We start from the raw sequence: 24274 nt of genomic DNA, 5'->3' as shown, positions 1-24274 counted from the left end.
GCATACACATATATGTGGTTTCATGTATTGGGCACTACAAGGAGATTGCAGGGGGAGGATTCGTGTTGGAAGGAGGAATTTGGGGGGCGATAGGGGGTAAGTATTGTTCTAGAAGGGGACTTTTTTTGTGGGGGGAAGAGAGTGCTAAGAGTGGTGATTTAGAAGGATTTGTGTTGGGAGGGGGGATGGGGGAAGGAAGATTTGTGCTAGAAGGGGGGATTTGGGAGGAATTTGTGCTGGGAGGTGGGCATTTGAAGTGGGGGAGAAGATGTGTACTAAGAGGGGAAATTTTAGACGTAGAGCATTTGTACTAGGAGGGGCAATTTTTTTTAATGGGGGGGGGGGGGTCATTTGAGCTTGGGGATTTGGGGGATGGGGGGAAGGTTTTTACTGATGAGATGGGGGATTTCAGCACTGGGAGGAGGGGGGATTTATGCTTAGGGTTAAGCATGCAGGTTAGTGCTCAGTGTGCTGACACATAATGCTCATACATCTTGGGGTCTTGGGGTGGGGGGCACAGTTTGGCATGTCCACCCTGGGATCTAGATCACCTTGTCCCGGCACTGCCCATTCTAACCATATCTGTTCAATGCCCATAAAGTGTTAATATGCTGGATTGCAGGCATGTTAATTTGCAAATTGTGCTATCACACTATAGCCTTTTAGTCCTTCTTCTTATATTCCTAATATGCTCCAGAGTCCACACATGTAGTATTCCTTTTACATAGTTACATAATAGTTGAGGTTGGATAAAGACAATAGTCCATCCAGTTCAACCTTTTGTTCTCCAAATACACTGTAAAGCCTTGTTAACATAAGCGATGATGTCCGGATAGCATGAACGGACCAATTTTTTTTTTTTTGCAGCATCTCAAGTCAACTTAATTGTGACAGCTCTGCGGGTGCGGTTGTGGATGAGCGGTCCCAAACTCAAACAGTATGCATTCGGGGGAGCCTGCACACTTGTCATATTGGGCCCAGCGGCTGTGCCAATGAAGCTGTTGCTCCCTAATAGACTTCAATGGGCCGCCTGCTTCAATACCTTGAAGTTGAAACGCTGCAAAAAAGGCCTGTTCACGTTATATGAGCATCACCCTCCACGTGAAGGAGGCCACAAAATATCTGCATTACCTTCCCTTCTAATGCTGGCCATACACTTTACGAAAAAACTTTCAAACTAATTTTCGAAAAACAAACACTCTGCCATAAGAGCAAACGATCGTGCCATCATGTAATGGCCGATAAATCGTTGAATGGACATAAATGAACCAGTTTTTATTTTCCCCATTTTTTTCACATATACCTAGTGCAAATCATTCCATTTATAGTTCGTTCGGCAGAAAATTTGCAAACTTGTCCTTTGTTTTTTCGGCTCAAAAACGTCACAACCAATTACCAATTCGTGCCCATTAACTGGCCGAAAAACAAAAGAGCTGTCCAAATGACCGAATTTCAGACGTTTTTTCGTATAGGGTATGGCCAACATTACTTGCTATTACCACAAGCCGCACACCTCTTACAATAACAGAAATCATTATCTCTGTATCTTTTTCTCTCATACATAACTTTTTACAATCCTATCCATAGTTGTGCTTTTAATCTTATATTGTCATTCAGTTAAAACTGTTTAAACATGTCATCACTCTGTCAAACATGCCAGTTCTTTCTTGACATTTTATTAAACTCCTTAATTTCCTCTCCCATAATCCATTATAAAAGAAATAAATGCTCTATTTTCTTTTTCTTTAGAGATACCCCTTTCCTTAAAACTGAACTCTGGGCACATATTCCTTAAAGGATAGGTTCACCTTTCAGACAAATAATAAACGCACATATTTTTGCAGAAGAAAAATGTGAATTTATTATTTTTTTCTTGCAGAAGCATGGAAAGCATTGCACCTGTGATCAGTGGATAAGGGTGCAATGGTCAGGCTTCTGCAGACAAGCCCTGCAGCTTTCTGACCATATCTCCATATGGGCTGACTGTTTGCAAGCTGGAAGGCTGGTAAATGAACTATGAGAGCGCTAATCAGTACCCTCGCAGTTCATTCAGAACTACAAGCTGTCAGCCATGGTGGCTGATGGTAGTTGTAGTTCATTCATTTACATTCATATGTTGTTTTTGAATTGTGATAGCAGGTGCAGGAAGAAGATCCCCCCTCCCTGGTGTCACACTGGGGAGAAGGGACTGGCAGCAGGAGCTGGAACATGTTACATGTTCCACCCTAAACACGGGTGAAACATGTAACATGTTCCAAAATGTGAACTTATCCTTAATTGCCATAAAGGATAAAAATCAACCTTGTGTGCACCAATTGCATAGGCAAACCCAGGTACCTCAATGCAAACTTAGCAGTGACATCTTCACTGGGCTGAACATAGCCTGTGTCAAGAGCCGAGCTGTGGGAGGGATCCAGAAGGCCCAACTCACTAAAGGCTGCCTGCAGAAAACTACAGGAGGGGGGCGGAGACAAGACCAGTCACCCTGCACAAGGAAAGAGAACAGCAGTGACTGGTCTTTAATAAAGGAAGCTCCTGCAGAAAGGTAACATTTTATACTAGATTACTGCACAGATCTGGAATAAATTCCCATAGGCCATAAAGATTTAATACTTACTGTATTTGTGCAATATTTTTTTTTATCCTGGAGTTCAGCTTTAACAATTCCCTCCTATCTTTTTTTTCAAAATTTCTAAAGACTTTCTTCATCACATCTTTCTAACCTATTTTAATAAAACATGTCCGCCTTCTCCTTCCTCTATTGTCTGAATATGACCAAATTTGTGCAAATATGTCTTCGAAAGAGTTGACTTTTCAGTATGTTCTTAATCCACCTTCTATAATGACAACTGTCCGCCCTTAGAAATCGATTGCAGTCATTGGATTTATAGCAAGTCTATGTAGATTCCTTTTTTCTCCTACCTCAATATCCTAAATTTAGCCTCTTCTTTATTTTTAGATATTAGGTATTATCAGATATTGGAAATTCTAAGTTCCAATCAACATTATTGGGTCCATCAAAAAAAAAAAAAAATGCCTCTCCCCAGACTGCTAAGCGGTCATCAATGTATCAAGGCCAAAAATCTGGTTTCTTCCAAGCAATATTTGTTTCAATTCTACTTCCCATCTCCCCTAGTGCTAGCTCACCTTTACAGAAAAAATGTAAAGGTAAGCTAACATCAGACAACCAACCCAGACCCCCCCCTTTTCCCAGGTCCCCACTGAAATGAACTGAAAGCGCTGATGTAAAAGGGAGAGAAGAGCGGGGATTTAAAATCCCCGGACCACTGGAGCAGCTGTACGTACATCAGAGACCAGGGGGTGGGGAGGATGTCCATTGTTAGTTCACCTTTCATTTTTTTCTCTACAGGTGAACTAACCCTTAAATACATCTGTGTATCTGGAAGCAAATTTACAGTCCATAGCTGATCACCCCTTCTGTACAAATAAACTTGCCATCATGCCCAAAGTAATTATTATTAAGAACAAATTCTATACATTTTAATATCATTTTTTTCTTTCTTGCATTCCTATTCTTGTCTTGCTCTAGAAAAGGGTTCAGAGTTGCCAAACCCCTTTATTCGATAATAAGATTTTGCACTTTTACATCACTAGTAATGAAAAAATCATGGTACGTGGTAAAACCATCAACCTATATTGGAGATACAAGACATAAACTGCATGAATGTATAATAAATGTGTGTCACATATATGGGATCTAATTTGGATCAGCTACAGGTACTATATCACAATATATGTGAAAATAAATGTTAATTTAATTCAGACTAAAAAAAAAAAAAGCTCAATATGTGCAAAAAGTGTAGAAAATTATTATAAAACCTTCAAATTTTAAATAAAGTGACAATGCAACCCAGAATCAATAAAACAAATTAAAATAAGATAAAATGAGTGATTACTTTAACTACCTCAATACTGGGCACTTAAACCCCCTTCCTTCCCAGACCAATTTTCAGCTTTTAGTGCTGTTGCAATTTGAATGACAATTGTGCGGTCATGCAACACTGTACCAAAACCAAATTTGTGTCATTTTTTCCCCACAAATAGAGCTTTCTTTTGGTGGTATTTGATCACCGTCAGGTTTTCTCTTTTTTGGTGCACAAATAAAAAAAGACTGAAAAGTTTGAAAAAAAAAAAAAAAGTTTTTTTGTTTAGGTTATAAAATTTTGTGAATAGATAAGTTTTTTCCTGCACTGATGAGCACTGATGATGCCGCACTGACAGGCACTGATGAGGAGACACTGATGGGGTGGAACTGATGGGGTGGCACTGATGGGGTGGCACTGATATGCAGCACTGATGGGCACTGATAGGTAGCACTGATATGCAGCACTGATGGGCACTGATATGTGGCACTGATAGATAGCACTGATATGCAGCATTGGAGGGCACTGATAGGCAGCGCTGATGGGCACTGATAGGCAGCACTGATGGGCACTGATTGGCGGCACTGATGGGCACTGATAGGTGGCACTGTTGGGCGGCAATGATCGGCACTGATCGGCACTGATGGGGGGCACTGATGGGCACTGATAGGCGGCACTGGTGGGCAGTAATGGGCACTGGTGGGTGGCACTGATAGATGGCAATAACGGCACTGGTGGGCAGCACTGATAGATGGCATTGGTGGGCAACACTGATAGGGAGGGCACTGGGGGGCTCTCTGAGCCCTGCTTGCCATCCCTGGTGGCCATGGTGGGCATCCCTGGTGGTCATGGGTGGGCATCCCTGGTGGCTTAGTGGCACCCCTCCCCCCCAAGGCTGCACTGGTAATCAATCATCTGATTACCAGCACAGACCCCCCCTGTGATCAGTGAGTAATTAGAAATACTCACTGATCACCCCAGCAGCAGCACCGATCCTCTTCTCTTCTCCTCACTGACAGGATCTGTCAGGAGGAGAAGAGATCGAAGCCGTTACAACGGCTCTATTTACATTACATGACAGCTGTGATTGGACACAGCCGTCATGTGATCAGGAGGGCCAATCACAGGGCCCTCCTGCCGAATGATGTTGCTCTGTGTCCGAGGGACACAGGCACATCGAGATCGCGCCGCTGCGCGTGCCCGCGGCGGCGCGATCTCTCTCCTTCTGAAGGACGTTCCGGAATGTCCATTCAGAAGGACGAGACTCCCGCCCGGCCGTATATCTACAATGGCCCAGGTGGGAGGTAGTTAAAATATGTGCAAAAAAAATACCCCAAGATATATATTTAATTTAATTCAGACTGTGCTAAAAAAAAAAAAAAAAAAAAAGCTCAATATGTGCAAAAAGTGTAGAAAATTATTATGAAACTTTTAAATAAAGTGACAATGCATCCCAGAATCAATAAAAAAAATTAAAATAAAATAAAATGAGTGATTACTTTAAAATATGTGCAAAACAATACCCCAAGATATATTTATATATCTACTGCAATAAAAAATGCTGAATGGACCTTCAATCATAAATAAAATGTAAAATAAAAAGCTCAAATAATGTCCAAAGTTCAAAATGTGCAATCACCACAATGTGCAAATGTGCAAGTAAATAGAAAAAAAAAATGTAATTTTCTTACCTCCCAAAAAACAAATATTGCGAAGTGTGCGCAGAAAAAGTTTGCTGGAATTTCCTCTCCCTGGAATCCCCCAGCTGAAAAATGCACACCTCCTCTCTCCAATTAGCGTCTCCATTTCTACTGATGCTAATTGGAGAGAGGAGGTATGCACTTGTTTGCTGGGGGATTCCAGGAAGAGGAGGTTCCAGCGATCTTTATCTGTATATGTATTGGGTCACTTCTCAGTGCTGTATCTGGGTTTTTTTGTACATTTCTATCAATGCTAATTGGAGAGAGGAGTTGGGCACTGTTCAGCTGAAAGATTTGCAGAGAGAAGATATTACAGAGAACATTATCTACACATGTAATGAGTCACTTTACAGTATCTGTTTTGTTTGGGAGGTGAGAAAATGACTTTTTTTATTTATTATTTTATTTTTTGATTCACTTGCACATTTCCACCTTGTGGTGATTGCACTTATTGAACTTTGGACATTATTTAAACTTTGTATTTTCCACTTTATTTATGATTGAAGGTCCATTCAGCATTTGTTTTTTGCAGTTTTTTTTATACACATATATATATATTGGGGTATTTTTTTGCACATATTTTAAAGTAATCATTTTATTTTATTTCATTAATTCTGGGCCGCATTGTCATTTAATTTCAATTTGAAGGTTTCATAATAATTTTTTACACTTTTTGCACATATTGAGCTTTTTTCAGCACGGTCTTTATTTAAAACACATAAACTGTATTTGAGGAACTGGAGAAAATAAAAGGGTTAGAAGGGAATTTTGTAACTAGTGATGACGTTAAATGTTCGATAATAGTGTATAGTGATCATTTCTAGTAAGGAGGAGCTCCCGCGTGTTCAGATCCTAGTCCTAACCCACCTAAGCAATCCCGCCAGGAAGCCGTCACTGCACACTGCCAATCATGAGCGACTTAGGCAGTCCCAGCCCACAGCTGCACATACACTCGTCCCCTTGTATATGTGTGGCAACGGGCCAAGGAAAGACTAGGCTGCTCATGATTTGGTGGAGGGGGGGGGGATTATGGTGTGGGGTTGTTTTTCAAGGGTTGAGCTTGGCCCCTTATTTCCAGTGAGGGGAACTCTTAAGGCGTCAGCATACTAAGGCATTTTGGACAATTTCATGCTCCCAACTTTGTGGGAACAGTTTGGGGGTGACCCCTTCCTGTTCCAACATGACTGCACACCTGTGCACAAAGCAAGGTCCAAAAAGACATGGATGAGCGAGTTTGGGGTGGAGGAACTTGAGTGGCCTGCACAGGGTCCTGACCTCAACCCAATAGAACTCCTTTGGGATGAATTAGTGCACAGACTGCAAGCTAGACCTTCTCGTCCACATCAGTACCTGACCTCACAAATGCGCTTCTGGAAGAATGGTCAAACATTCCCATAGACACCCTCCTAAACCTTGTGGACAGCCTTCCCAGAAGAGTTGAAGCTGGTATAGCGGCAAAGGGTGGGCCAATTCAATTATGTACCCTACACACGAAGACTGGGATGCCGATAAAGTTCATGTGCTGCGTGTAAAGGCAGGCGTCCCAATACTTATGATAATATAGTGTATGTAAGTTATAGATTTATAGATAACTTTAACCTTCCCCCTATTGTGTACAAAATTACATCCCCTTTGTCTTTATCAGCTCTTTCCCCACCTCTAACAAGATTTTACCCTTCTTGCTCCATACTACTGCATTTATAGGTAATGTAAAGTAAAATAAAAAAAACAAACAAACAACAACAACAACAGAAAAATAGGATCCACACTGTATTAACCTTTGTGGCTTTGTAAACCTGGGAGTTCAGATACAGAGATACAAGAATCTTAGTGATATAAAAAAATCAGGTGAGTGATTCCTTTAACCACTTGCCGACTGCCCACCGCAGATATACTGCGGCACTGGCTTGGCTGCGCGAATGGCCGTACCTGTACGGCGGTTCACCGGAGCACTCCTGGGGGGCGTGTGCGCCCGCCCCTATTAGGCAGTGGGAATTGCCACCGGGCACTGCGATCGCTCCCTGTGGAGAGAGAACAACAGTCTGCTGTTGTAAATTCTCTCTGGAATGAACACAGAGCGCCTGTGATCCTCCTATTTAGGATCACAGGTCTTTGTGTTGATTCCACAAGTCCCTCCCCCATACAGTTGGAAAACACCCCCTAGGATGACACTTAACCCTTTGATCGCCCCTGGTGTTAACCCCTTCCATGCCAGTGTCATTATTACAGTAACAGTGCATATTTTTAGCACTGATTACTGTAGTAATGTCACTGGTCCCCTCAAAAGTGTCAAAAATGTCAGTTAGGGGTCCCATCTGTCCACTGCAATGTTGCAGTACCACTAAAAATCGCTGACCGCCGCCATTACTAGTAAAAATTAAGAATAAATAAATAAAACTGACATAAATCTTTCCCCTAGATGGTAGATGTGATAACTTTTGTGCAAACCAATAAAAATACGCTTATTGGGATTTTTTTTTACCAAAAATATGTAGCAGAACACAAATTGGCTTAAAAGGATGAAAAAATTAGATTTTTACATTTTTTTTTTCGGAATGATATATAGCAGAAAATGAAAAATATAGCTTTTTTCAAAATTTTTTTGTTTATAGCGCAATAAATAAAAATCACACAGGGGATCAAATATCACCAAAGGAAAGCTTTATTTGTTTGAAAAAAAAAAGGACATCGATTTTATTAGGGTACAGCATCGCACGACTGCGCAATTTTCAGTTAAAATAACGCATTGCCTAATCGCAAAAAATGGCCTGGTCATTGAGGGGGCAAATTCTTCCGGGGCTGAAGTGGTTAAAGAATCGATTGAAAACTGCAGATTGATAAAAAATCTGCCAATCTGAAAAGAACATATATTGGAGATATGCCCTCCATGTATTTTTACTTTGTGAGTGTAGCTAAAGAGCTGGATTTTTTTTTTTTTTCAGTGCAGCTGTTACATCACCCTTCTCTGTCAAGTGACTAATTCATTGTGTGTTTTTTCCTATTATCCTATTGTGAGAACTGTCACATCAACAGCAACAAACTACAGCCTGCTCCCATCCCGGATTGCAGTAACTGTCGTACATCATAACCTGTCCTCTTCAGTGTCTATTGTGTCACAATAACATTCTTAGATGATACTTGGCATTCCCTTCTAATTTCTTTTAAGGCTGGTTACATAGCAGAGATGCATCACAGTATAGGTTTGCATAAGTCACCTGAAATTTATTATAGTTTTTTTTTCAGATGTACAAAAACATTTCCTGACTGTAATAGTCACACATTAGATTTTGTATATATGGATTTCTTCTCTCATTGGATGCACTGTACTGTGTATGATCATGTGTTGTGTATGTTAAGAATACTTCTAGTCACACCTTTATACAAGGCATTGTTATAAAATAATACACATATACATGTACAAAACTTAATAGGTTCCATAGAGATTTGCATATCATTAGTGTTTTATTTTTTGTAATGTATTTTTTTAATGTTGGGATGCAAGAACGATTTTGGCAGTTATTTTGTCACTAAAGTATCTTTTGCATATTCTCAAACTGGCATTATAGTTTTATTTGGTGTGCAGATTTATGGATGTATACATTATGTCTTCATTGCAGAACAATGAATAAAAACGAGGGAGTGTCGCTTTTGGCCAAGGATCGGATTCCTCCTGGAACGCCACCCAGGACACACAAGACTTTGGACAATGGGCTTAAGAAGAGGTGAGATATTAGTTACAACAAATACAATTTTTACTTTCTTGACATGGCTTCCTTTAAATTTTTCGGTCACTCTCTTTACTGTGGGATACATCATTTGTGGGATACATAGTTTATTCTTGCTGTATACAGGACTTTTCTATAAAAGTCAAGCTTGGCCCTATCCTTCCTGCCTCACCCATTCCCAAGTCTGTTCATTGGTTGTCCAATATGATGGGTGCCTTCACCGACCAATGGAAGGACTTATGAGGTTGGAACGGGTGGGAATAAGGTCAGCATTTACAGAGAAATAAATATTTCTGCGTAAATTAATATTTCAGCTACCTATATCTCTGGATCTACTGATCAATATTCACAGGTTTAAAATAAAGCCCATCTAATTAATCAGCAGTAGAAAAATTGGCAGTTTTGGTGCAAGCTACTGAATTTTCTGGTGCTAAAGTAAAGGGTGGACATTGGAAGTTCTTAACACAATTGTGCTTCTGAACAGTTTAAAAATATTCCAATAAAAATATATGGTAGTAGCAGAGTGTTGTACCGGGCTAATCACTGAGCAATGAGAAACAATTTGGAGTTAAACTGATACCCTTTATTGGCTAATTATTATAAATTGGGTGAAAAAAAGACCTAATGTGTAAATAGGAAAGGAAAATGCCACCCTTAGTAAAGAGCTCTTTAACCAGTTGTGGACTTTGGGCATGCTACACATGACCAAAAAAAAACTTGTGATGTCCTTCTCCCCCACTGCTGCCAACCCACCAGTCCCTATGGGATTTAGGGATACAAAGTAATATTGTTACTTTTTTTATTTACTCAGTTCTGTTGATCTGGAGAGAGGTGAGCCTTGATTTTTATATAATGTCAGACAAAGTAACCTGAGAAGTAAAAAAAAAAAAAAAGTTTTTATTTATAATAAAATGTGTTCCTATTTTACCCCTTTATTATATTAATCCCTAGTTTACCCTAATCAGCCCTAAATAACTTATTCTTCCCTTTTTTCCCATAAGCTACTATATTATTTTCCTGTTCTTTTTCTAACCAATAATTAATTATAATATTAATAATAATATTAATAATTATAGTTATTTTTATTAATTTTTTGTTCATTAGTTTATTTAGTTTAAAATAAAAAGCACAATATTGAAAAAAAAACCTTAATTCATCTGTAAATAACATTACAGTGCTTTGTTCCAGAATCATTACCTTAGTTTAATTTTAAAAAGGACACATTATAGAATACCATTTAAAGTATTGCTGGGACCTTGAAGAAGGGGGACATACCCTGAAAGCTTGCCCTGAAAAATTATATGTTAGTTCAAATAAAAAAATATCATGGACAGTACTCAATTGTTTCTGTCGCAAGTACACGAATACAGCTACAATCGCCACAAACAAGAAAAACATTTACATACTTGTATCTGCAGTAAGGCCTCAATTCACACTTGAGAATGGGGCTGTTACCAATTACATGACAGAGACCCAGGGAGGTTGCTGGTAAGTAGCTGCGGGTAGCAGCCCTATTGAAAGCACAGTTACCCAAACTCCCACAGCTTATCAATACTGCTATTGCTCATCATCTTATCCCATGCAGTAAAACACAAACAATCTCCATAGTGCAAATATTGTTTTTGAAAAAGTGCTTTAAGTAAAGCTTCCTGAGGAAGTCCTTGTGACGAAACGCATTGAGACATATGTGACATTAGATGCTAGGAGATCCCGGAAGTAGTGGATGTGGGAGTGATTATTGAAGACATAAGCATTTTACTATGATTTTTTGTGAGTAGGCATTTTAAATTTATTAAAAGTGCTTTATTAAAAACAATATTTATACTTCGGAGATTGTTTTTAACTGCATGGGATATGACGATGAGTGGAAAAGAGAATTATACCATTGACTGTTAATGAGATGAGAAATTGGAAAAGATTGAAGGACTGGATGTGCTTTGTCTGTTTAACATGCGATTTATGACCAACTTAGAAATAAGTGGTCATAGTTATCTAATGAGCCTTTTGAGTTTTTGAGCACATCACAAGGTGAAACATATTGGAGGAGGATATGTGTCTTTTCCAGTAATATGTGGACTTTTATACAGTATATCTGCACAGAATTTTTGGAATTTATTATAAATTTGATGTAATTTATGAGGATTATACACAATGTTTTGAGTGTGGCTTTTCATTGCACTGATGTGATTTATGCATTTGCGATTGATGTTAATAATTTGCGTATTTATTCCATGAGGGTATAGCACTGGGATATTTGACAGATTATTCTGTATTATCCAGGGGGATAAAAAAACATTTTTGTCCGCTTGAGTAGAGGGTAGATGAATACACAGGGTGCCAGTCAAAGCAAATTGATTTGCTGAGATATCCAGGCCTACATGCCTACTATGGCCACTTTGCAGACTATACATGCTTTTTTTTTTTTAATTTTAAAGTGTTTGTGAAGCCAAAACTTTTTTTCCAGCTTTGAATAAAGTGGGGAGTTAGAACTCCTTTTAGGTTTTTACTGCTATTAGGAGCTCAGGAGCTCAGTTAGAGAGATTTACCTTCACTTACTGTCCATAAGACAATGTTTTACCAAACAGGAAGTCAGTGCAAATCTGCAACAAGGACACACAGAAATAATAATAATAATAAAAAAAAAAAAAAACAGGGCTCTAGCCTTCTATCACTAAAAGAAAAAAGAAAAAAAAAAAAGATTTGTTTTTCTGTCTGTGTTCCTGTCGGAGATTTCTTCTTACTTCCACTCTGGTAAAAGTTTGTCAGCACAAGAGGTAAGAGAAAATCTCTCTAACACAATCCCAGATAGCAGTGATAACCTGATATGTGTTCTTCTAATCCTTCCAAAACCCATCTAAAACTAGAATAAACATCTTTGGCTCGATATGCACTGTAATTTACAGTATATTTTGGAATATGTAAAAAGAAGAGGTAGGAACAAGCAAATGTGGGTATAAACACCCAGAAATCCAAGGTAGAGAGTAGCAAAACAAAAAGTTTTTGTTTGGGACAGCTAACAGGCCAAAATTGACATAATCCACCAGATTATACCTACACTATATTACCAAAAGTATTGAGACCCCTTCCTTTACACGCATCCCAGTCTTAGTCCGCAGGGTTCAATATTGAATTGGCCCACTCTTTGCAGCTTCAACTTTTCTGGAAAGACTGTCTGCAAGGTTTAGGAGTGTGTCTATAGGAATGTTTGACCATTCTTCCAGAAGCACATTTGTGAAGTCAGGCACTGATGTGGGCAAGAAGGTCTAGCTTGCATTCTCCACTCTAATTCATCCAAAAGGTGTTCTGTCAAGTTGAGGTCAGGACTCTGTGCAGGTCAGTCAAGTTCCTCCTCCCCAAACTCGCTCAGCCATGTCTTTATGGACCTTGCTTTGTGCAATGGTGCGCAGTCATGTTGGAACAGGAAAGGGCCAACCCCTAACTGTCTCCACTAACTTGGAAGCATGAAATTGTTCAAAATATCTTGGTTTTCTGACGCTTTAAGATTTCCCTTAACTGGAGCTAAGGGGCCAAGCCCAACCCTTGAAAAACAACCCCACATCATAATCCCTCCTCAACCAAATGATTTGAACAAGTGCACAAAGCAAGGCCCATAAAGACATGGATGAGCTTTTGGGGTGGAGGAACTGGACTGGCCTGACCTCAAGCCGATAGAACACCTTTGGGATGAACTAGAGCAGAGACTGTGAGCCAGACCTTCTCTTCGACATTAGTGCCTGACCTCACAAATGCGCTTCTGGAAGAATGGTCAAACATTTCCATAGACACACTCCTAAACCTTGTGGACAGCCTTCCCAGAAAAGGCAAAGCTGTTATAGCTGCAAAGGGTGGGTCAACTCAATATTGAACCCTACAGACTAAGACTGGGATGCCATTAAAGTTCATGTGCGTGTAAAGTCAGGCATCCCAATTCTTTTGTTAATATACTGTATTTCTGAAATAGCATGTTTTGGTGGAATGACCCTAATAAAAATCCTTTTGTCACTGTTGAGTAACCATTAGTGGAAAATCAGCCGTGTGAGTGTCATGTATTAAAAGTAAACCTAAAACACACCCCCCAGGTGGTGCCTAAACTTACCTGAACTCTTCTCTTACCTTCCTTCAAAATCCCAGTACTTCTGTACATTGTGGCATGTAACATGCCCTCTGCCTCCCTACAGTACAGAAACCTGAGCTGCCACCTTGGAAGGGGGGGTGCAAAGGATTAAGCTAGTACGTTGTAATTGCTGTTGACACTTCGGTAGAAGAAGTAGGCATCGCAGTGGCACTAAGGGTCCAGAGGATGTCTAGCACATATTGGGGAATAGGTTTGATGGTTTTTTAAAGTGTAAGCCTAGCCAAAACATTTTATTAGTTTTTCATAGTGCGCAGAAAGATCAGAACTCCTGCAGGGTTTTTACGGCTAACTGGGGCTCCATTAGAAGAAATTTCTGCTGACTAACTTTCATAGTGACAATTGTTCTAGCAAACGTTCAGTGAGGAAAATCTGCAAAAGAGATATTCTTTCAATCAGACTTTATGTACTGTAGGACACTTAAAACAAAATGATGATAAAGAGAAATCAGGAAACTGATTTACATTTGCACATATAATTATTGGGAGGACACATCAGGCTGAGTAATATTTCTTTCAATGCAGTTTGACAACATTTGATTAGGCTGGCAAACCCATTTCATATGCCGTATTTAGACACAAATCCTGTATCTCATTCCACCAGCCACACAACTGGTTTTGGAAGTATCGGACTGGCTCTGCCCTTATTGGCACTAATTGTACCTGTTGATCTCAGGAGACACTCAGTCCTACAGCAGAGATCCAGCACCTAGGATAGGAAGAAAGGGAATTTTACAATCATAATCTTATTTTTTTTTTTTTTTTCATTTAGTCAGTTACATTTGTATCATGTCACTCCCTCCTCTTGATCTCCTGCTTACAGAAATTTCTCTTAACAGTGACACCACTGATTACCCAGTGGCACCCAGCAAAATTTCATTCCCTGTGTTTTCCAAGCCTATGGACTCCAATATAAGACCTTGGTAAGTACATGTCTTTATTGCAGTAAAACTTAGAACAAAACAATCCATTTTCCTGTAATGCTTAAGATTGTAATTTGGGTTGTTATATTTAATGTAATCATTTAAATACACTTGTAATCTAAAATTTTACATACAGGTCATATTGTTGTCTGTAGACATAATGCCGTTGAATGACTAAAGGCAAAAAGACTGTCTACATTGCAAGGGAAATGTTACTTTGTTAGGGAATTTTCCCTTAGTTCAGTGAAGGTGGTGAATTTATGTTGACTTTCATCAATCGATCATGTACAATCAAAATTATTTGCTTTGTTTTTTTTTTTTCCTTGCACATGATTGGATATTTTTCACAAAATGAATTTTCACCACATACACCAAGCTGCGAGAAAATGAATAGCCTACTGGAATTTAGTAAAATAACCCCACTAACATAGTTTTACAACAGTAACCAACATTCATTTATAAAACAAAATAGTCAATAGTTGGATATAAGCTTATGTAATATGTGTTTTTGCATAGTACCTCCACCAGCTATACAGTAATTTCAGCAATGATTCATAGCACTGAACTTTTTAGATCTTTTTTTCTCAATGAGCTATGATACAGAAGGAAGTAATAAGCATATATATATATATATATATATATATCATGTTTTATTAGTAAATTAGTATTTAAACATACGGGCTTCATCTTGACTTAAAGGAGTTGTAAAGTCAGAAGGTTTTTTATTTTAATGCATTCTATGATAAATGCATTCATTAAGATAAAAACCTTCTGTGTGCATCTCCTCCCTCAGTCCCCCTAATACTTACCTGGGGTCCCTCTCTGTCCAGCGATGTCCACTAGTGTCTCAGCAATGCGAGATTCTCCCTCCATTGGCTGCTGCTGCTGTCAATCAAAGTCAGCTAGCCAATCAGGAGAGGAAGGGAGCAGGGCTCCCTGTCTGAATGGACACAGGGAGCTGTGACTCGGCTCGGGTACCCCCACAGAAAGCCAACAGGAGGGAGGGGCCAGGATCACAGAAGAGGGACCTGGGAAGAGGAGGATCATTTGCTAATGTGCACCAAAACGCGTAGAATTGGCCCTCCATTTAGAATGCTCTGAATGTTGAATTGGAAGTTATGGATCAGAATTCCATTGTGTCTTTTGATATGCTTGCTTGACTTCACATTTTGGTAAAATTGCATGTTTACTGCAACTCCTCTTGTACAAGTCAAATAAAATGAAAACAAAAGCAAGTCAACCACATCATCTCAAATACAGCCTAAACTAAGCCCCCGTTCACACTGGGGCGACCTGTCAGGCGACCTGGTCGCCTGACAGGTCGCCGTAGGTCGCCTGGCATAGGGAAGCCGTGGACCCGTTATAATAGGAGCGACACAAGTCGCTCCGACTTAGAAAAAGGGTCCGGAGCTTCTTTGAGCTGTTATGAAGTGCGTGCCGGCCGCTCCGAGGTCGCGGTGCGAGCAGCGCGCCGCGACCTGTGAGGTCGCCCCGGGAAGTAGCGTCGCCCCAGTGTGAACGGGGCCTAAGAGTCCAGAAACCCTAGGAGTAAAGTTTGTATACCACTGTTTTCTACAAAATTGTGACAAACTGTCCAACTCGTAAATGATCATGAAGATGATCCTTAATGTCTTTCTTTTAAAGTGGAAGGGAACTCTGTTTTTCTTTCGGAGCTGCTGTACAGTATTTCTTTTTTCTAATGAGAAGGCATTTTAGAGGATAATGGGGTCTTTTTTCCATCTACAGCTGTATCTAAAATGCAGGTATACCTAAGAAAAGAAGAAGTAAAACTAACATTTCCGTACCTGGACCAACCTTGCCAAAACTGAAATTACATGTATTTTGGCTGTGCATTTGGTTTGCCATGGTCTTTTTTTCAGACAAGCTTCTGAAAGCTAGCATTAGAAAACAGATTCTTCTATCAAACTATACTCATGAGGGTTCAGTTCCTACAATCTGTAACATTTTTTTAAATAAATATTGAACCTGTAGTATCCTGTTAGCCAATATGACCATGTAAAGCATTTAACATTAATTACATTGTGTATAAAAGAGCACGGTAAGCAGTTTGCAATATTTTTAGATGTAGACATTACATTAGCTCGCTTAAAAGAGCAATTAGAAGAAAAGAAAAAAACTAGGACACCATTTTGTTAGGTTTTATTCTAATATTTTACTTTGTTCTAGGATGTCTAATGTGTTTCCTTACCATATGAAAGCCATATATAATGTGTATCAAACTAATTTATGTACATTGTATGAACTTTTTAATATTTTTATCCCAACTAGTGACAGCAGGAAAAGTGAGGACATTGATTCTCCACAAACTCCGCCAGATGTGTCAGAGTACCTGTTAAAGAAATATAATAATGGGTAAGATTATCTTACATACAAGTCAGTAGAATGTTGTCCCCCATTTAGTACCTACTAATCAGTGCCCACACCCTTTAGTATGATCATACCTCTTTTGGTGTGCTGCCCCACACTTCTGTCCCATTTCTTTCTCCTATCTGTAATGTGCTCCCCTAGCTGGTGAAGGAGTTTTGAGCAGATTTTAAATCTTTTTAGATATGTTTCTAACTAGATGAATTTGAACAACCATAATAATGTTTTCCCAACATAAAATATTGTTATATCATGCTCTGCCTATATACATAGCTGTGACCACAGTGTACTTGTATGGAAGAAAACAAAACACATCAAATATGACTATAGTGGAGTTACCTAAAAGAGCGTAAAACACCAACAGCCATGAAGTTCTTTTCGATGTCATGCACCCAACCTCTACAAGAGATTCAGAATCGGGTCCAGAAATCACTCTCTCTAAATAACTACTGAAGCCCAAAACTGCATACAGACAAGCATGACATAAAATTGTGTTAAACAACATCGCAGATTTTTTGTGACTAGTATTTTACAAACTTACTTTTTTTTTTTTAAGTGTTGACTCTTCAAGTCCAAAGAAAACACCAAAAAGGCCACCTAAAAATCTCCTGTTTAAAGCAGTCTCTGAAGGCGACATAGAATCATTGAACAGATTGCTGCAAGAGGCCAAAGAGTGTGCTGCCACATTTACACAGAAGCAAGCTCAAGGTAATTACGATAATACTTTATGTTTACTTATTTCTTAAAAAACTGTGTATGAAATTATAACTCCATATACAAAAGCTGCTGTGTAAATGGGCAAAAAATCCAACCCAACCCTTTAGCAATAAGGATGATTATCTAGACGTAATTTCTCTTTTCTGACTGTTTCTAGAATTTATAGAATCATGAATTCTCAGGGTATTGCCAGTGGGTCTTAAGCTGGCCAAACACAGTTAGATTTTTTTTTTTTTGAAAGTTTGTTGACAAATCGTTCATCAGAACATTCTTTCTTATCATCACTGAGTCAATTAATTTTGTTCAAATTTATCTACACCTGCTATTAGGACTTGGATTACAGTATGTATATATTTTTTCATTTGAAAACAACTTTTAAAGTTAAAATTATGTTCATCTGAGAAAAAATTTCCATCCTACTCCTTCAAAATTTCTTGTTACTGTGGTGAAAAATGAATGATGATTTTATACCACTAATAATTAGTAAATCAAACCCTCCTAAAACCAACATTTTCTAAAGAAATTCTACTGGTGTATGACCAGCTTTAGTATCAGCTGCACAGCTGTGACATATACTGAGCATTACATAGAATCTACTCATTTTCAAAAAGGATATCCAATAACTTAGGCAAATATCTGACCAGTTTCTATGTGTTACTTGGGTATTATCCAATCCTATAGTACTCAATCAGATTAATTTAAATCTGTATTAGAAAAATTAAAGTAAATTTAAACATAAAGCACTGTATATCATAAACAATTGCTATTTCTTTTTTTTAGAAAAAATAGTTTTTACCTTTTATCATCCTTTCAGTCCTGTCTACATGCACTCACTCTAGCGGGGGGCTGCATGTCATTGCTTACGAAAGGCTTCCTGATAATGAAAATGGCAGACCATTGAGTACCGGCACAGTACCGGAAGCTGGGTAACAACCCAGTGGAACAATTGGGAGACAGGCACAGAGCATTTGTCACTTCATAGCAGGAAGTACCTGAATATGAACCTTGACACCAGGATCATCAATAACTATTTTAGTGAAATTTGTAGATTTAAAATATTAAAACTGACCTTTTAAATTACATAAACTTATAAAAAATTATTTTAGATTTCAGTAATTGCATTTTGATGTACTTTAATATGACTGAATTGCTATAAAAAAAAAAAAAAGTAAAGCACTTTATTTTATAGATACATTAATACAAATGGTCAAGCATGGTTTATATACACTAGTAAGTTGTGCTCACATTAATTATACACGCTAATAAAATATGTGCTGTGTTTCAGACTTCTACATGTACAAATTAACCTCAAAAGACACTGGAAAAACCTGTTTGATGAAGGCATTGCTGAACATAAATGACAATACTCCTGAGATTATTTGTATCCTGCTGTCATTCGCTGAGGAGAATGGATTTTTAGAAAGATTTATTAATGCTGCATATACAGAAGAGAATTATAAAGGTAAGGATGAGTAGCATCTACACTGCATAATACAACCCAGACATACACATAGAAGAGCAGAAAATAATAATACAAACTGTTATTAATCACAAATTACTTCCTTAGTATTCATGTGAATGGATACCACAGTCAAGCATTTGTCAAGCCTCTGATAGCATAAAAAGCTGACTAAAATGGACTTAGCTTTCTACTAGCTAAAATGCTAGGTATTATAAACTATCTAAACATGAACACCCTTACATGCATTTTTATAAATGTCTACCAGTGGTTTGTAACACAACAAGAATTTTATAATAAAAACAACCAATTTTTCCTACCCATTTGGAGTCATTTTGGACTGCTTCTAATTTGTCTTTCCATTTTGCAATGTTTGCAGAATTCAGAATATGAATAAACCAAAAGATCTTAAATATTCACAAAATCATAAACAGAACACATATCTCGCTGATCTGGAATACCTGAACCTGACCTGGATTAGTCTTAGAACCGCTAGCCATGTTTTTTCTACACTCTATGGAAAAAAAGGAAATACCAGTCTGGCTTTTTGAAAAGCTGACTTGTTAACTTTTTTTTCCCACCCTTATACTAGTGAAATTATGCTTTTTTTACTTATCTATTTACATAGGTACCTACAAAATATTCATACTTTAATGCTGCCTAAATTATTACAGGTTTCTAGTTTGCACCTGACCTGGATTAGCCTAATGCCTCGTACACACGCATCGATTATTGGCAGGGATCGGCCGATTTTCGGCTTGTTAGTATGATGCTTTTGACAACCGACTCCGACTTTTTGGCCGAATAAAATCTGGTGTGCAGGCTATAACATTTTTGTTGGCCGTCAACACAATGGCCGATTTTCCGTCAGTCAGTACAGATTTCGGCAGACAAAAATCTGATGAGCAAGACTGGGCATGCTCAGAGAAGAAAAAACACACAGAAAGTAAACCATCACATGACATCACTTCTGAAGTAGATTTTTGTTGGCCGAGAAAATTTGTGGGCAGTCTAGGCACATTCCAACCAACAAAACACAACTCTGGACAAAAGTCGGACGATCGGTCGGCCGATAATCGAAGCGTGTGTACGAGGCATTAGAACCGCTAGCCATGTTTTTTTTCTACACTCTATAGAAAAAAAGGAAATACCAGTCTGTCTTTTGGAAAGCTGACTTGTTAACTTTTTTTCCCCACCCTTATACTAGTGAAATTTTGCTTTTTCTTACTTATCTATTTACATAGGTACCAACAAAATATTCATACTTTAATGCTGTCTAAATTATTACAGGTTTCTAGTTTGCAAATATTGGAAATGTTATTTGCAACACTATTCCAATTGAATAATTGCACTTTATGTTCTGATGACCCATGAAAAATGTTTGTTTCTTTCTTCTTCATATTAGATATTATATTTTGAATACATTGAATCTATTTCTAGGACAAACAGCACTGAACATAGCCATTGAGAGACGTCAGAGTGACCTTGTCAAGTGCTTAATAAGAAAAGGGGCTGATTTAAATGTACGGGCACAAGGACGTTTCTTTAACCCAAAGCATAAACATGAAGGATTTTATTTTGGTAAGTAATAACAATTAGAGATTTTCAGGATTTAATTTACTATAGTCCTATAGGAGCTTCACTATGAAATGGCTGAAACTTGTACTGCCCATCTTTTTTTTTGTGTGACATGATGGACATAGTTTCTTTGCTGATTCTGTTTACCAAAAGATTGCAAAATATAAAAAGCTTTGACGCAATTCTGTAACTTTTCTTTCCCAACATAGTAGAAAATATCTGTCATTTGATAGGCTAAGTCACTGAAATCGTAAAGGCCAGCTCACTTAGACTGTGAGACTCAGTGCACCTAGATGGTTCTTTGTGACCTTCTAAGAGAATGGGCATTTTTTTCTTGTTCAGAATGTTTATTGAAACTTTAGTATAGATGAAATACAACACGTTCAATGTCTGATTCCTTAGGGCTAGTTGCTATAATATTTTTCATGGGTATTATAATCACAAATAGGTATACTAAACCAAAGTTGTACATAACCGATAATATTGTGGAAATTACAATAGGGCATATTATCAAACGGGCATTTTTTTAATGTTAATGAGCTAAAGAAAGTTTACTTTTTTCCCTAAAAAAACATATAACGTAAACCAGCACAATGTTAGAAAAAGCCTTTTTCCTATTAGACTGGTTTCAGACAGGCAACAAAATGAGGTGCTTTAAAAACTGTTATGTCCCTATTCAGGTACCCACTAAATAATGGGGCCAAAATAATTTGCTGAATAGTTCAGGGCCTGTGTGAGGTCAGGTGGCAGTGTGTTATATAGTACACTAAGTAGGTTCCATTCATGCTTATCTTTAAAAAGACTATAATTCCTCTTTTAAAATATGACCAGCATAGTAGAGTAACCTTCAAAGTATATTTAAATAAAAAACTGAGACATATTTTCTGATAAGCTTACAAATGTTATCTGTTGCTTAGGTGAAACGCCATTAGCGCTTGCTGCATGCACCAACCAACCAGATGTGGTACAGCTGTTGATGGAGAACAGCCGGACCAATGTCACCATCCAGGACTCTCTGGGGAACACTGTGCTTCATGCACTAGTGACAGTGGCAGAGAATTCAGAAGCACAGAATGCCTTCATTATACGAATGTATGATACAATCCTACGAACTTGTAAAAACAAGTCTTTGGAAAGTATTGAAAACGATGAAGGACTAACTCCAATGCAACTAGCAGCTAGGACTGGGAAAACTGAGGTGAGATTTTAAACAACTATACTGTTCTAAATAACTGATTATTCTACTGGGCAAGGTGTTTTTGAACAAAAGTTCCAATATTCCCACTATACTTACTGAGAGAAAACAATTTGCAGTATTTTTACCCAATTTGCAGGAACATGGCACCATTGCTTGTATCAGATGATATGATTGTTTTCCTTTTTGCCTGTGTGGTCAAGATATATTGATTTATGGACAAATGTAACAGAGATTTTTCCCTTGGCAAATTGGTTAATCTCAATGGGCAGTCAATTCAAGACTAATTCGTACATGCTAGATTAATAAAGATCATGAAGGTGAAAATGTTTTACATTATCATTTTTTAACATATTATTTTTATGTCTTATAGATACTACATTACATACTGAGTCGAGAGATAAAAGAAAAGGAAAACAGGGTTCTGTCCCGAAAGTTCACAGACTGGGCCTATGGACCGGTTTCATCTTGTCTGTATGACCTAAAAGATGTGGACACCTGCTCTCGCAATTCCTTATTGGAAATTGTGGTTTACAACACCAATATCGATGTAAGTATTACAGGACTTTTCATTAGGTATTGTTATATACTGTACAGGTATGCCACTAAAGTTAAACACAGGAATGAAAAAACTTGAACAGTATTATGCAGATTCCAAATTCCTACATGCCATATTTTAAGTATTATATTTTGTGCAAATTGTGCTAAAAGGTTTTTAGTTTTTTATGACACTAGGCATTAATCAGATTGTTGTGTTCCTGCAATGTGTGGTAAATCGCACGTTTGCACGTTACTGCAACACATGTAAACTCATGGCAGTTTTGATGTTATGTTGTGAGGCCATTCATTAGAATGACACCCCAACATACAACTACAGTAACTGGCAATGTATATGATGCTATATGTTGTGGTATGTTGTGTTAACAAAAGGGTCTTGTACTTTTTATGGGTCATTGTCATATGTTGGCAGCCCATTACAAATTAATTTGCTACCCTAATGCAATTCATCTTACCGTGAAATACTGCAAATAGCCCAAAGAGGTCAAAAGAGGCCCTTTAAATTGTCCTAACAGACAACAAAGGAATCCCATTTATAATAGAGAGCAAATACCACTCTCTACTCTTCGATGTACATTGTGGGATGTACCCCACATTATGTGTCCTTCAGAGTGTTCTCTGCATTGGATTGGAGGATAGAGTGTTCTCCCATCATGATAGGAGGACAGACTCTCCCCCAATACTTTTTTCCTATTCATGAAAAAAACTAGGGATTTGCTTACTTCAGCAATTGAATATGATACACTTTTACTTTAGCAAACCAAATGTCATCCATTTTGGTTTTAAATCTTCTTTAATATTGCTATTACAGTCTCAGAATTCACCATACAAGAGGAAGTTTATTTCTGTGCACACCTGTATAACATGGGCCCACTGAAAACAATCCATTTAGAGCAGGGGTGCTCAAACTACGGCCCTCCAGCTGTTGCGGAACTACACATCCTATGATGCATTGTAAAACTCTGACAATCACAGACATGACTAGGCATGATGGGAATTGTAGTTCCTTAAAAACTGGAGGGCCATAGTTTGAAGACCCCTGATTTAGAGCAATTGCCAACATTGTCCGAAAAGAGTTACATTTTTGCTTGGCACCACTGTGGTGAATCTCCCACCATCTTCTTTTGTCTCTTAGAGAGTGACAATGTGATATTTTCACTTGAGAATATGTATGTACCCTGTAAAGGCCATTATGGAAAATCAGTTGGGGGATGCCAGCACAATCATCTTTGTAATGGCTGGTGGATTGAATTACGAATTTTTGGTGGGGATGGGGATGCCTCAGCTATGGAGTCCTAAGAAGTAGAATAAATAAGCATGTGATTCAGCTTACCAGAAATCAAATCACACTGAAATATTAGATTTGGCTGAACAGATCTAGCTTTAGATTGTAGATAGCAGCACAACTAATAAATTATTGCTTTTATGCTTTGTATTTTGTTGCATAAAAATTGTATGATATGTTTTTAATAACAGAAATTTACTTTTTTTTTAGAACCGTCATGAGTTGTTGGCTTTGGAGCCCCTCCATACTCTACTTCAACTAAAATGGAAGAATTTTGCAAGATACATGTTCTTCATGTCCTTTCTTCTGTCTTTCACATATAATGTTGTCCTGACATTAATCTCCTATTACCGGCCACGTGGAGAACAGGTAAACCATCTCTAATACACTAGGTAACCTTGCCAAGCGCATTCGTTTTGGTATTATAATTATTGGTATTAAAAAAATACTTGCACTTGTTCAAGTTGTTCTCACAGTAGCTCAGGTTCCCAATGTACCCCCTGTTGGCAAGGACTCCAAAGCCTTTCATTCAAATATGTTTATATTCCTTAAAAAAATCTGTAAATAAACTACAAAACAAACCCTCACTGACCCATATAGCAGCAGACAATTTGAGCAATTTTTCCTCAAAGTCTACAAGAATTGCAGGAAGAAGTTGTTCAAAATAATCATTCGCATTCTGCTCTCGAATCTGTTGCGCTTACTCTAGAAGGCTGGCATGCTCCCAAATCCCA

The 24274-nt window shown here is 38.1% G+C and overlaps 1 protein-coding gene across 1 annotated transcript in view; it reads left to right on the top strand.

The window, feature by feature from the left end:
* Window positions 1–24274, top strand: part of TRPV3 (transient receptor potential cation channel subfamily V member 3) — a 216199-nt gene that overhangs the window by 9653 nt on the left and 182272 nt on the right. The window contains exons 2-10 of the mRNA XM_082247973.1: window positions 9202–9306; window positions 14280–14363; window positions 16653–16736; window positions 17305–17456; window positions 18751–18927; window positions 20365–20505; window positions 21420–21700; window positions 22071–22247; window positions 23751–23909. Coding sequence (XP_082104099.1) covers window positions 9202–9306; window positions 14280–14363; window positions 16653–16736; window positions 17305–17456; window positions 18751–18927; window positions 20365–20505; window positions 21420–21700; window positions 22071–22247; window positions 23751–23909 — 1360 coding nt within the window. The remainder of the gene's footprint in view (window positions 1–9201; window positions 9307–14279; window positions 14364–16652; window positions 16737–17304; window positions 17457–18750; window positions 18928–20364; window positions 20506–21419; window positions 21701–22070; window positions 22248–23750; window positions 23910–24274) is intronic.

Source organism: Pelophylax lessonae (assembly GCF_965119305.1).
Source record: "Pelophylax lessonae genome assembly, chromosome: 2".
NCBI lineage: Eukaryota > Metazoa > Chordata > Amphibia > Anura > Ranidae > Pelophylax > Pelophylax lessonae.
The sequence above is the reverse complement of the archived record's forward strand: the minus strand, read 5'-3'. Positions and strand labels throughout refer to the sequence as shown.